Here is a 12,055-nt window from a genome sequence, read left to right as displayed (position 1 = left end):
AGACTGACACAGTTCCCCTAAAAGGCCAGACAATACGATAGAGAAGTTGGCTCGCGTCAACAATGGTAACATCTGGTTGCAGAGGCTGTTGTGCCTGAACACAGAGTTTGTGTGCCAGTGGTGCTTTGTTACCTTTCCTTAAGCACCCATATTCATCAATCAGTGAGGGGGGTACTGCGCAGAACTCAAACTGGAAGATAGGTCCTCGCTCCATTTGTCTTTGCTGTTCAATAGTCAGCAGCCTGAGGAAGATGGTTTCTAGAACAAAGATTGTCTTGTCCCCAATTTTCACTCCTTTCTGTAAGTGCTCCATTGTCTTGATGGGGCATGAGATGGTTGCATGGAATCCACCTGGAAGGGATGCATGGAACTCTGCAACCATTTTCTGACCTATAACCACGGAATTCTCAACATTCACTTCAGCTTCTCGGGGAGCAATTCGACCATTGGCAATGTTGTACAGATGTGGTGAGTGATTGTCAAGAGGATGAGACACATTCGAAAATTCAAGTAAAATCCGGCGCCTATCATCTGCATCAAGTTCTCTCCTCTTCTTCCCCTCCTCCTTGTGACGTGGTCCGATTCTTGTGTCCTTTTCTCTCACTTGGTCTTCATTGTCCTTGTTTGAGGAGTCAGGGTAGATGTGCTCCATTGTATCTGAGATGTAGGCAGTGACAGGAAAGGAATCGATCCACTCTGCTACCATCTCTGGAGAAAGAGTCATACCCTTGAGGCCACCCTTGCCAATTCTAATAGCAGTTTGTTCACCGAACTGATCAGAGCTCACATCATTCCAAATGCCTTCCTGGTGACGACACACAAAAGCACCTGATATGAGCTCTGACTTGGCATCTGGTGGCAGCAGATAGCGCATCTCCAGAAGGTGATGGGTGATGTAACAGGCATAGTGATGGTGACCAGCAACAAAGAAGTAGGGAAGCATGCGTTCAAGTGTTAGCTGTTGCAGCAGGAAGTCTGCCTCCCTCTCACTACGCAGAAGTTGATGAACAAGCAGAGTAGGCTTGATGAAGTTATCAACCCAGTGCTTCCCAGTTGGGTGCTGTCTGCATGTCTCAAGGTAGCTGCACAACTCCTGGAATGTCTTGGGGCCAGCGGTGAGGAAGGAAATGAGAAGGGCAGTCGAAACCATCCGGAAGGCTCTCATTGATCGAACCCAGGACTTTCCACTCATGATTCCTGTCAGGCCCCCGAATGCTGAACTGATGAGAGTCTCAACACCAGACCCACGCATGAGTTTGCCAATGCAACCACAGAAGGACTGCACAGTGTGCATTATCCCAGGCCTCAGAATCACATTTTTAAAGCGATCAACGTCATGCCGCTTGATTTGGCAAGCCACCATGTAGAGCTGGAGATCCACAGAGATGTGGACATAAGTCATTCCCATATCAGTCAATGACTTCTGAAGATACTCCAGTGAAGTCACTACAGTGTCTGGATGAGAAGCTTTGGCATCAATAAGGGTTTCCGAACATGTAGGTACTTGCTGGCTTTTTTTCTGCATGACTGGTGAATGACTTGCCGGGCACACACTTCTTGGTAGGAGAATCCAGAGGTTGCATCCACAGCCGGGGGGTTCACTTTGGATGGCCTAGTGTAGTGCTGCAGAAGAAGGCTCCCTGATGAGCTGCTGCTTGTCCTAGACTGGGCAGCTTTCTTAGACAGTCGTAGGATAATAAGGTCGCTCTTCCCTGGGTGAGCATGTCTATACTCAAGAATGCCTGCAGGATGGGGTTGCTGAAATTCATGTGAGAGGACATGAGTAGTGCGCCAACCATTAGGCGTGAACACTTGCAGATCAAGATTATCAAACCAGGCAAAAATCACGCCAACAGTTCTACTCAAACTCATGAATTTGTGGAGAAGCTGAGCATTGTCACCGAGAAAATGAGCAACGGATTTCCTGAATCTCAGGACCTCATCATATGACGTTGTGAACCCATGTTCATGAAGGAGCTTTAGAAGATCAGAACTGCCATGGCGGTGCAGTAGTTTGACAGCCAGTCCTAATGTTGTCTGATTTCTGGTACCTGTAACATGACTTTGAATTGACTGGCTCAGGCTTAGAGATTTCTTGGTCATTTCACCACCAGACACTAAGTCTGAAATCAACCTCAGTAAAGTTGGGCTTGTTGCCTTGATTGTGTTGGCTTGTGTAAATTCTGAGAGGTCATAATTGGCACTGTTGTACTTGACTGAGCATGCCTCCTTCTTGATCTGCCTTACCACAAAATCAACACTCCTTTCATCTGCATCATCCACTTTAACCATTTTCAGATGGTTAGCAATGGACTCACGGAAACCAACAATGGTAGCACATCCATCTACCCGAACTAACATAACGTCCTTACTCATGCAGTCTGTTAGTTTGCTAAACATATCACGTCGAGTGAGTTTGCCACCAAGATCACAGTACACGGAATGCAGTTCAACGCTATTCCACATCTTTGACCTGTCACAATTCATGCGCTCTATGACGTTCTTTAGGGCACTTTCTTCTGCAACACCAGTTGGCAAATCAGCATATTTAGGGACTGTCATGAAACTGTTATAACAGCGTACATGGTATTTGCACTCAGCCGCAAGGAGATCAACCAAATATCCAATATGTAACTTAACCGTTCTGGCTACTTCATCATTACGTTGCTCAGCAGCATTAATGATGGCATCTTTCATAGTTGGGATTGCATTACTTTCCTTGTCAAAACGTTCTTTAGTCATGCACTGACGAACACGATCCCATCTTTCTGGATGTTTATCATCAACAGGTAAACATTCTTTGCCACAAAAAATGCAGTCACGTTTGTAAACAAACGCACCACTGCCTGTTGCCTGTGTGTGAGATCTTGTTGTCACTGTAACACAATCATCTTCAGCTTTTCTTTTCTGTGATTTACGAAGTCTCTCAATTTTTTGTTTTGATGTGGTAGTACAGTAGCATCCTTTGTGACATTCTATGCGAGCAGCATCACCACCACCATAAACAAAGTCCTGTAGTTTTGCACGTAGCTCTTCATCTCCACGGGCTTTGGCACAGGAGATCAATGTCTTGATCCCTTGATCAGCGAATTTCTTCAATTCCCCTCCACCATGACACACGGGAAGAATGCACCTTGAATCAGCCATATCTGTAAAAACAAAACAATGAATTAGTAACTCGCATTAATGTCGTATGTGAGCGTCCAGTTGTCAGAATAGTGACCTTGTTGTCATTCAAAATGTATCTCACACGGCAAACAATTGCCAGGAACTCGAACATTGACCTCAAATTTACTTCTAATCACAAAAATAAGGTTAAATATCGATTCCTCGTGCCAAAATTATATGAAAAAGATGTCTCATGTGTAATTTTAAGTTCATTACCTAAAAAGTTATATTTTCAGCCCGGTCGATGACGGCCATCTTGTATTTGCGCAAAAATAACAGATTTCCCCATGGTTGCCATCCGGGCAACCAAGCTTAATTTTGTCTATGCATGCCTGTGAACAAGAAACCACCATAAAACCATGCACTTTTGAGGACAACAAGGTTACTTCTCTGGAAAATGGACTATTAATATACGTTTTGATAGTCCCTTCCCTTTTGTCTAGCGGGACAACGGGACGTGCGTTGCGGGGATCTCATAGAAAGGTTTGCGTACACCACGGACTTCATTTCTACTCTTATTTTCTGTTTATTTCTGAGGTAAATCCGAATTTGGGTCCTCTCGGAGGCCAACACGTGCAGCACGTGTGCGGCTGGGGGAGGGGAATAGAAGGCCGCGACGGCACCGCACGAGCGCTGCACAGCGCCGAGCTCCCGTACTCAAGTGACCCCTCAACCCAACATTTGCAGCAAGTTGTACAGTATGCTCGGCAGCTCGAGATGATCGACTCGAGTTTCCAATGATCTGGGGTGAGATTGCTGGTTGCATTGAAAAAGCATACGGATGAATATCTCTTAGAGGCCCATTTTCCTCGACCCATTGTAAATAAATCGTCACGGATGGTGTTTTTCACAACACAGAAGCAATGACCCAATATCGGCAAGAGCATGGCTAGTAGCTTGGTGCCAATAGCTACATCATCAGAGGCCGATGATATAAAACGACAACCACGCCACGTTGTGCACGATACAGGCAGCGCATACTTTTCAACCCATTTCTGGACTAATTCTATCGGCATTCTCTTTTCCCTCCACTTCTCCATCTGACACATATCTATATCCTTTTTCATTCCAAACCCCCATCAAATTTTTATATCCGATCGTTGCCCTCAAATCCTGACACAGATCGGTGTTGGCCCCACGCACACAATAGCAGAATCGGGCGAATGCGAGCACTAACCACGTGGGCCATGGCGGAACCGCATGTACTGTACGGAACGTGCTCGAAGGCAGACACATGCTTAACTCATGACACCTTATTATCGTACAGAGCAGGGCACGAATGGACACATTTTACCGTCTGTGCATGGGTTTGCCATAACATCTTACCTTCACGCCTCGACGGCCAGCGAAGCTGCGATCGGGCAGAGGCATGCTGTATTGCTCAGGCCGCGTGACGCATCACGGAGCAGGCATTGATCAGCATTAATCAGAAGCACCCGGGCAGACATGCCGGACCAACGCCACTCTCGGCTGGTTGTCAGGGCACGGCCCAGAGGTTCTTGCAAGGCAATTCATGACGCGGAGTTCAGTGTGGGTGATTCATATCATGTCGTGAGGTCGGAGCAAGACATTTTCACGGCGTGGGGCCACCTTGCCAAAAGTGGAATGTTAATGCTTCCGGCCATCGCAGCCGGGCCGCATGGGGGGCCGGGGCCAATCAGAGCACCTGATTCGGGTGACGATACATAGCTTTGGGGTGGCCCCCCGCCCCGTGGGGCCTATAAAGGTCGGAGCAGGACCGTTCGTTCTCTCTCTCTCTCTCTCTCTTCCCGTCTTCGTCTCCCGCACGCGCTGGACTTCGTCATCGCCTGGACTCCACCCTCCCAGCTCAAGTCCCTCCTTCACGCCAACGGTCGCATCTCGCTGCTAGCTGCACGAAGCCCCACGAAGCAAGAGACGATGCGCCAGCTGTCGGGGAGGTGTTGCACCATGGAGCAACCCCCCAAATGTTTTGGTGGCGTGTTCGGACAATCAATTGTACAAGGTACCAAGAGACCGTAGCCTCAACTCTTTTCCCTTCTTGCTTCATTAACTTCTCTTCATCGGGTGTGTGTGTGTGTGTGTGTGTGTGTGTGTGTGTGTGTGTGTGTGTGTGTGTGTGTGTGTGTGTGTGTGTGTGTGTGTGTGTGTGTGTGTGTGTGTGTGTGTGTGTGTGTGTGTGCGTGTGCGCGCGTTGTCCTGGCACCTGTCCCCGGAAGTTAAGATTGCAGAAGATTATTATTTCACATCAAGTCTGTTCTGTCTGCTTTTGTAAGTTGCTTGTAATATTGCCGCACCTCTCACCTTTCTATCCCTGCATTACACACCCCAATAAAACAATTAAATGTGCCACATACCTTTCCTCGACCCATTGTAAATAAATCATCATTAGAAATGTTCCCAGCTCGTTTTTGTCTTTTCCGTCATTGATCCAGCATGGTCCGAATCCTAGCGTAGCCAGGACTTTATTTCCAACGATTCGTTCCTTTTGGCCGGGACGTCCTTGGCAGTGTCGCTCGGCTGCATCCGATCCGGTAAAGTGATCCGGTTCGGACAAGGTGTATGGAGGGCGCGTTCCCCAGTAATTAAATCACGTGATTAATTAGGCAACCCAGTTAACCCATAGACGGGAGGATCCACTTGCGCCATGCACCAAACTTTCGGACAATAAAGCAGAGCATCGCAAAGTTTACCAATGTGGGAACCATCTCTGACCTTCACAAGGGTCACAGTGGGCGGAAGAGGACAGGTCGTAGTGAAGAAAATGTGGAAATAGTGAGACAGGCGGTCGTTCAGAGTCCAAAAAAAACGTTTCGACGACTTTCTGCCGAGACAAACATTCATGAGCACCGTTCAGAGGATCCTTCGCCAAGACATTCATACCTTTCCATACAAAATTCAAACGGAAACGGTGCTTACTGATCAACAGAAACGCAAATGTCTAGACTTTGCAAATTGGTTATCAGGAAAGTTGGAGGAAGATGCAGACTTCCTCAAAAAAAACTTCACATGACGGACGAATGCCATGCTCACTTGTCCGGGGAGGTAAACAAGCAAAACTTTCGTTACTGGGGAACTGAAAATCCTGGTAATGCATCAACTGAACTGGTGCCTCGATCTGTTCTCAAAGTCACCATGTGGGTGGCGGTTGGTTGGTATGGGATAATTGGTCCATACTTCTTTGAAGATGACCAGGGACGCACTTGCACGGTAAACCAGAGGAACTATCGCGAAATGATTCAGGAATTCTATCTGCCTGAGCTACGTACTCAGGCCTGTAGGAGAAACAACCTGATCCAGATGAGAACCCAGTGGTTCCAACAGGATGGGGCACCGCTCCATACAGCCAGGGAAACAAGGCGTTTTCTCAACCAACATTTTGAGGGCCGCTTTATCTCCCTCTATGAAGACGTTGAGTGGCCACCGTATTCCCCTGACCTTACTCCTCCAGACTTCTTCTTGTGGGGGTATCTCAAGGACAGGATCTATGGAAACCCTAAGCCTCAGACTCTTGATCAGCTGAAGGAAAACATCCACCGAGAAATCCAGAACATTCCTCAGGAAACGTTTCCCAAAGTGATGGAGAACATGACAACGCGTTTGCAGGCAGTGATCGGACAATGTGGAGCCTACGTTGAACATGTGGTCTAAAAGAAAACGACGATTCTATAACAAAATTTAAATTTTGGTGGCAATTTTGACATTGGTACAATAAACTTTAACCTTTCAGCTTTCTATCCCGCCATATATCTTTTTAAAAAATACATGTTATGACCATCCTCTTTGCAGATGAAAAGTTGTATTTTTTTTTTGGTACACCCTGTATGTGTGTATATTATATTTATATATATATATATATATATATATATATATATATATATATATATATATATATATATATATTTGTTATGGCGACGGGTACCAAGACACCAGTTTGTTACTCAGGGGGGTTTAATCCCTGTTGTCCTCGGAAGAGCCGGACCTGGGGCCACCGCTCACAATGAACTTTGTGGTACGGTAAGTTGCTTTAGAACCACAAACGCCACCCAGTTAACCACGAGCTCCAGTGTCCACTGTCTAGTTATGCCGTTTAACTAGAGGTCATGTTGTTACCTGGGCTGGGAGCATGTCCTCGGCAAAGCACCAATCTTATCTTGATTTAGATCTCAATTAGGGCAGCCGAGCGTTTAACCACTGGTGCGTGCCGACTATTATTGGTCAAGTCTGTGGTAATTATCTCCCAATCTATCTATGTTCAGACAATGCTGGATCAAAGCAAGGAAAGGACAAGCATGGACAAGTTGGAACGTCAACAAACAATTAATAAGAAAATAAATAAATAAAAGAACTTTTTATTTCCGTGAGGTAAATAGAAATTCCAAATCAATCAAAATGATCGCAAGCAAATAAATAATTAATCAGGCAAAATCAATCAGAATGATAGAAAAGACAAAGAGAGCAGATGCTTATCAGGGATTGACTTAACAACTAAACACAGATAAGGGTACCCAGCAGATCATTCAGGGGGAGGGAAGGGGAAAGAATCGTCTTGCTCACCAAAGAGAAGTTATCCGTCAAACAAAAACGTCCTGAAATGTGTGAGCGTGCCTTGTCCGTCACCTGCTCCCAGCCTTACCATGCACCCACTCACAAACAGGCTTGAACGCCAGTCGACGTCACCCCCAAGAATCAGGTACACCAAGAGCGACTGTCTGACTGGAACGATGAAGCGAACCGTCTGACTGACTGGAACGATGAAGCGACCGACCGTCTAACGATGAAGCGAGCGACCGTCTGACTGGAACTGATGAAGCCGCCGTCTGACTGGAACTGACGAAGTCGCCGTCTGACTGGAACTGACGAAGCCGCCGTCTGACTGGAACTGACGAAGCCACCGTCTGACTGGAACTGATGAAGCCGCCGTCTGACTGGAATTATGAAACGCTCTCAAAGCTGTCAGAACTGCAACCAGCTATCGCCAACTGAATTCCCAAATTCCCAAAAACTCCCCCCAAATTCACCCCGCCCCACTTGTGCACCATTACCGTGACAACCCGCATGGCCCGCGGGTCACTCCTCGCTTACGAGGCCATGTCTGTGGTGCTGGGCGAGCAAAAAGCAGCCATTTGTCAGAATCACCGAGCACATACGTGAAGCGCTCATAAAACTGTCAACAATTATCACTTCACTGTTCAGCCCGATATGAAAAGAAGCCAGCCAGCGTCCATAGAGCTGCTGGACGGGGTGTCAAACGTCAATGGAAAAAGGCAGATCTCGGCGTCCGTGAAAGAAATGTGGGTCAACATCGCTGGAAAAAGGCGGATCTCGGAGTCGGTGAAAGAAATGCCATGCATGAATGTGTCTGTCGTCAAGACAAAAAGCTTCCCATAAGAGAGGGGATCGATTCTTTACCCTTCTCAACGCATCACATTTAGAATCCCACCAGACATGGGGATGGGTCTATCCTGGACATGCATTTAGGGAAATAACTATCTGAGAACCTCGATGTTGGTATGCATTCGTAGGATCGGATTCTGAAATCCGTAACTATATATATATATATATATATATATATATATATATATATATATATATATATATATATATATATATATATATATACATATATATACACATATACACACAAGCAGGGATACCCGTGCTCCGCACAGGAATCCCGTGGGTGACGGTGGGTCTGAAGGAGTATATGTCACAGTTAATTGTAAAATTGTAGAGGCTGCCACACATACACTGACACACACACACACACACACACACACACACACACACACACACACACACACACACACACACACACACACACACACACACACACTTTTAATAGTGTGGATACAATATTCACAACATAGAAATCGAACCCGATCGTGTTTATACACCGCACAGCATTTATTAATATTCGCAGGATAGAAATCAAACCCGATCGTGTTTATACACCGCACAGCGTTTAATATTCACAACATAGAAATCGAACCCGATCGTGTTTATACACCGCACAGCATTTAATATTCGCAACATAGAAATCAAACCCGATCGTGTTTATACACCGCACAGCGTTTAATATTCGCAACATAGAAATCAAACCCAATCGTGTTTATACACCGCACAGCATTTAATAGCGAACGTAGTGAGCTTCATATTCAACGTGTGCACATGAGAGAATAGTAAACAACCACAACAACAACAACAACAACAACACAATACCCTGGCAATTTGGAATCCGTCTCGTCGGCTATGACCCTTTTGCTTCCGGTTTTTGTCATGGGGAATGATGCGTCCCTGGAGATAAAGGCATCGTCAGAGACATGAAAGACCCAAATATCAGACATGGTGTATATTTCCTCTACTGATTTTAATAAAGATAACTCCCGCATCATCAAAAAATAATTTTTAATCGTGATTTACATTATTTGATCGCTGATCCCGAATCCAGGCCGAAGTGACGTAAAAACGTTATACAGTAACAATAAAAATGGTTTTATAACCATGGTTATAACAATAATGAACAAAGAAAATGTTAATAAAATATGACTTACAGATGATTATTATATCATTATACGGTATAATATACATACGGTCATTTTTGCAAGTGTGTCGAATGCATGTCATAATTCGGAAACCGGGAAGTCGGAAGTCATTGTCTTCAATTGACTGTAGTATTAATTTCTCATTCTCAAGCAAATTCCGTTGGTCCCATGTCAATCGGCTGAACTTGAAAAATTAACGTTATACAATCAGGTGATGACGTCATAATTCGGAAACCGGGAAGTCGGAAGTCATTGTCTTCAATTGACTGTAGCATTATTTTTTCATTCTATTGCAAATGGCGTTGGCCCCATGTCAATCGGCTGAACTTGAAAAATTAATGTTACGAAATCAGGTGATGACGTCATAATTCGGAAACCGCAAGTCAGAAGTACAATTCTTTTACATCGGGACACTCCCGGGTTCATGTTCTGTCAGCATGTGAAGTTTGGTGAGGATCAGTCCAGTACTTTTCGCGTGTATAGGTCACAGACAAACACACACACACAGACACACTTTCAACTTTATATAAATAGATATATAGATAGCTCATTCTAAAACATTGAAGCCGATACACTGAAAAAAAAATCACACAACTGTCGGAAAGCATCTGTAAATGAAAATATAAATAAATGAAAAAAATGCAGGTGAGCGACCTGGGATAATGGGGAAGCATGGTAATTTTGTGTGCCGACTGGTGTCGAACCCGATACACCAGGGAAAATCACAGAACCGTCGGAAAGCATCCATAAATTCAAATAAACAAACAAGAAGAAGACGTCGTGCAGAGCACGACACTTGCAAAATCCAGAAAGCAAATTTGACTTCAAAAACAATCGGTGGTTGAATGAAATGACCAAACATGCAACTCCTCTTCAAATTTCAAGTGAGTCAGAAGAAAATTGACAATTTTAGAATTTTGGCCTATGTGTACCTTCAAAATAATTGTGGCCGATGTGGACCTCTAAAATAATTGGTGGTTGAATTCAGTGACCTGAAACATAAATCCTCTTCCATTTTGAAGTCAAAATTGAGGATTTTAGAAACACCACCTAAGTTGTTGACCTTTGGCCTATGTTGACCTTTTGACCTCAAAAACAATAGGCTTCTTCCTTATGCCAAACGACCATGTGGTGAAGTTTTGTGTGACCCTAACAGCTGAATTGAAAATTCAATTGAAAATTGTGACCTGTAGGCGACAGACAGACAGACAGACAAACAACAGACAGAATAACAAAATCGACTAACCAATATAATTCAAAAATCTTCAATTTCGCAAGTAATAAAGAAAGACCCACCCACATCTGAGGGGGTGTATAGCATCGGGATTGTCGTGTGTGTACTATGTGTGAACGTCTTTATAGTTGTTGAGGAACTCTGGGAAGGGTTCAAAACAGTGCTAGCACTTACCTTGTGTAAGTCTTCTTGGGTTGCTTTACGCAGCTATTTTGGCGAGAGGAGTGTGGGAGGGTCAACCATTTATATAATCCTAGCCACCTGGGTGTAGTTGATTAGCTGAGAGCTGATGAGCTATTCCCTCCATTGACAGGTGAGAGATGTTTGTCGGTATATATATATATTTTTTTGTTACAAATTTACGCCCGCCCGGCGTGCGAGTGACCGCGTTAACTAATAACTGCCGCTCGCCCACCGAACGGACAATTCAGTCGTGACTTTCTGGAACAACGCCAGAAACCAGTCACGGGTGGGTTTTTAATCCCACCACGGCCCAGTCCGTATTCTACCCGCGCGAAATAGGGTCAATCGCCGAATATCGATATACCTAAGTACCCGCGCGGGTAACCTACCGAGGGACCGTACCTCGGCAAAGGCCTGCTTGGACACGAACCGCTGAAGCGGTCCGTTCCGTTCTGGGATAACTGAGCGGGTATTATCGCCAGACCTCGCCGGACCCGATTCTATTTAACGGTTATTTAAAAACCAACTCATATTCCACAATACAAGATGGCATTTCAATGGGGGAAAAAATGACGTGACGAACGGGTAACATTCACACAAGCACATTTATTATTTCTACACACATATACCAGAAAGCAATGAAAAACACTTATGCAGTCAACAAAAGCAAAACACGCATGCAGTTGTTTTATGAAGACTGCGGGACGGGGACAAAGACACGGGCAAGGCGAAGCACTACAACCGTCTATGAGCAATTATATACAGTCACTTAACAGGTTTTTACTTACAAGACACGGTGCCACAACATGCATTCGAAAGCAAAACCCCAGGAAAAAAAGACCACCCCCATAGACAGGAGAGTCAGACTGGGCCCGTGGGCCTTTATAACGTGGAGCCGTGTAGACTGCAGAGGCTCCGCGAGGCCGCGCAGGTTACCTTCCTCGCT

General features: G+C 45.2%; 2 protein-coding genes across 10 annotated transcripts in view; one reads left to right on the top strand and one right to left on the bottom strand.

The window, feature by feature from the left end:
* The window catches only part of LOC147010951 (uncharacterized), a 42,878-nt gene that overhangs the window by 5,213 nt on the left and 25,610 nt on the right, over nt 1-12,055 (bottom strand). The window contains exon 2 of the mRNA XM_085860323.1: nt 1,835-3,149. Coding sequence (XP_085716449.1) covers nt 1,835-3,147 — 1,313 coding nt within the window. The 5' untranslated portion in view covers nt 3,148-3,149. The remainder of the gene's footprint in view (nt 1-1,834; nt 3,150-12,055) is intronic.
* Nucleotides 1-12,055, top strand: part of LOC147010952 (phospholipid-transporting ATPase VD-like) — a 180,233-nt gene that overhangs the window by 166,168 nt on the left and 2,010 nt on the right. The window lies entirely within an intron of this gene.

The sequence above is a fragment of the Eptatretus burgeri genome, chromosome 16 (assembly GCF_056783735.1).
Source record: "Eptatretus burgeri isolate ZD-2024b chromosome 16, Ebu_testis_v1, whole genome shotgun sequence".
NCBI classification, from domain to species: Eukaryota; Metazoa; Chordata; class Myxini; order Myxiniformes; family Myxinidae; genus Eptatretus; species Eptatretus burgeri.
This window is presented reverse-complemented; position numbering and strand designations above follow the sequence as displayed.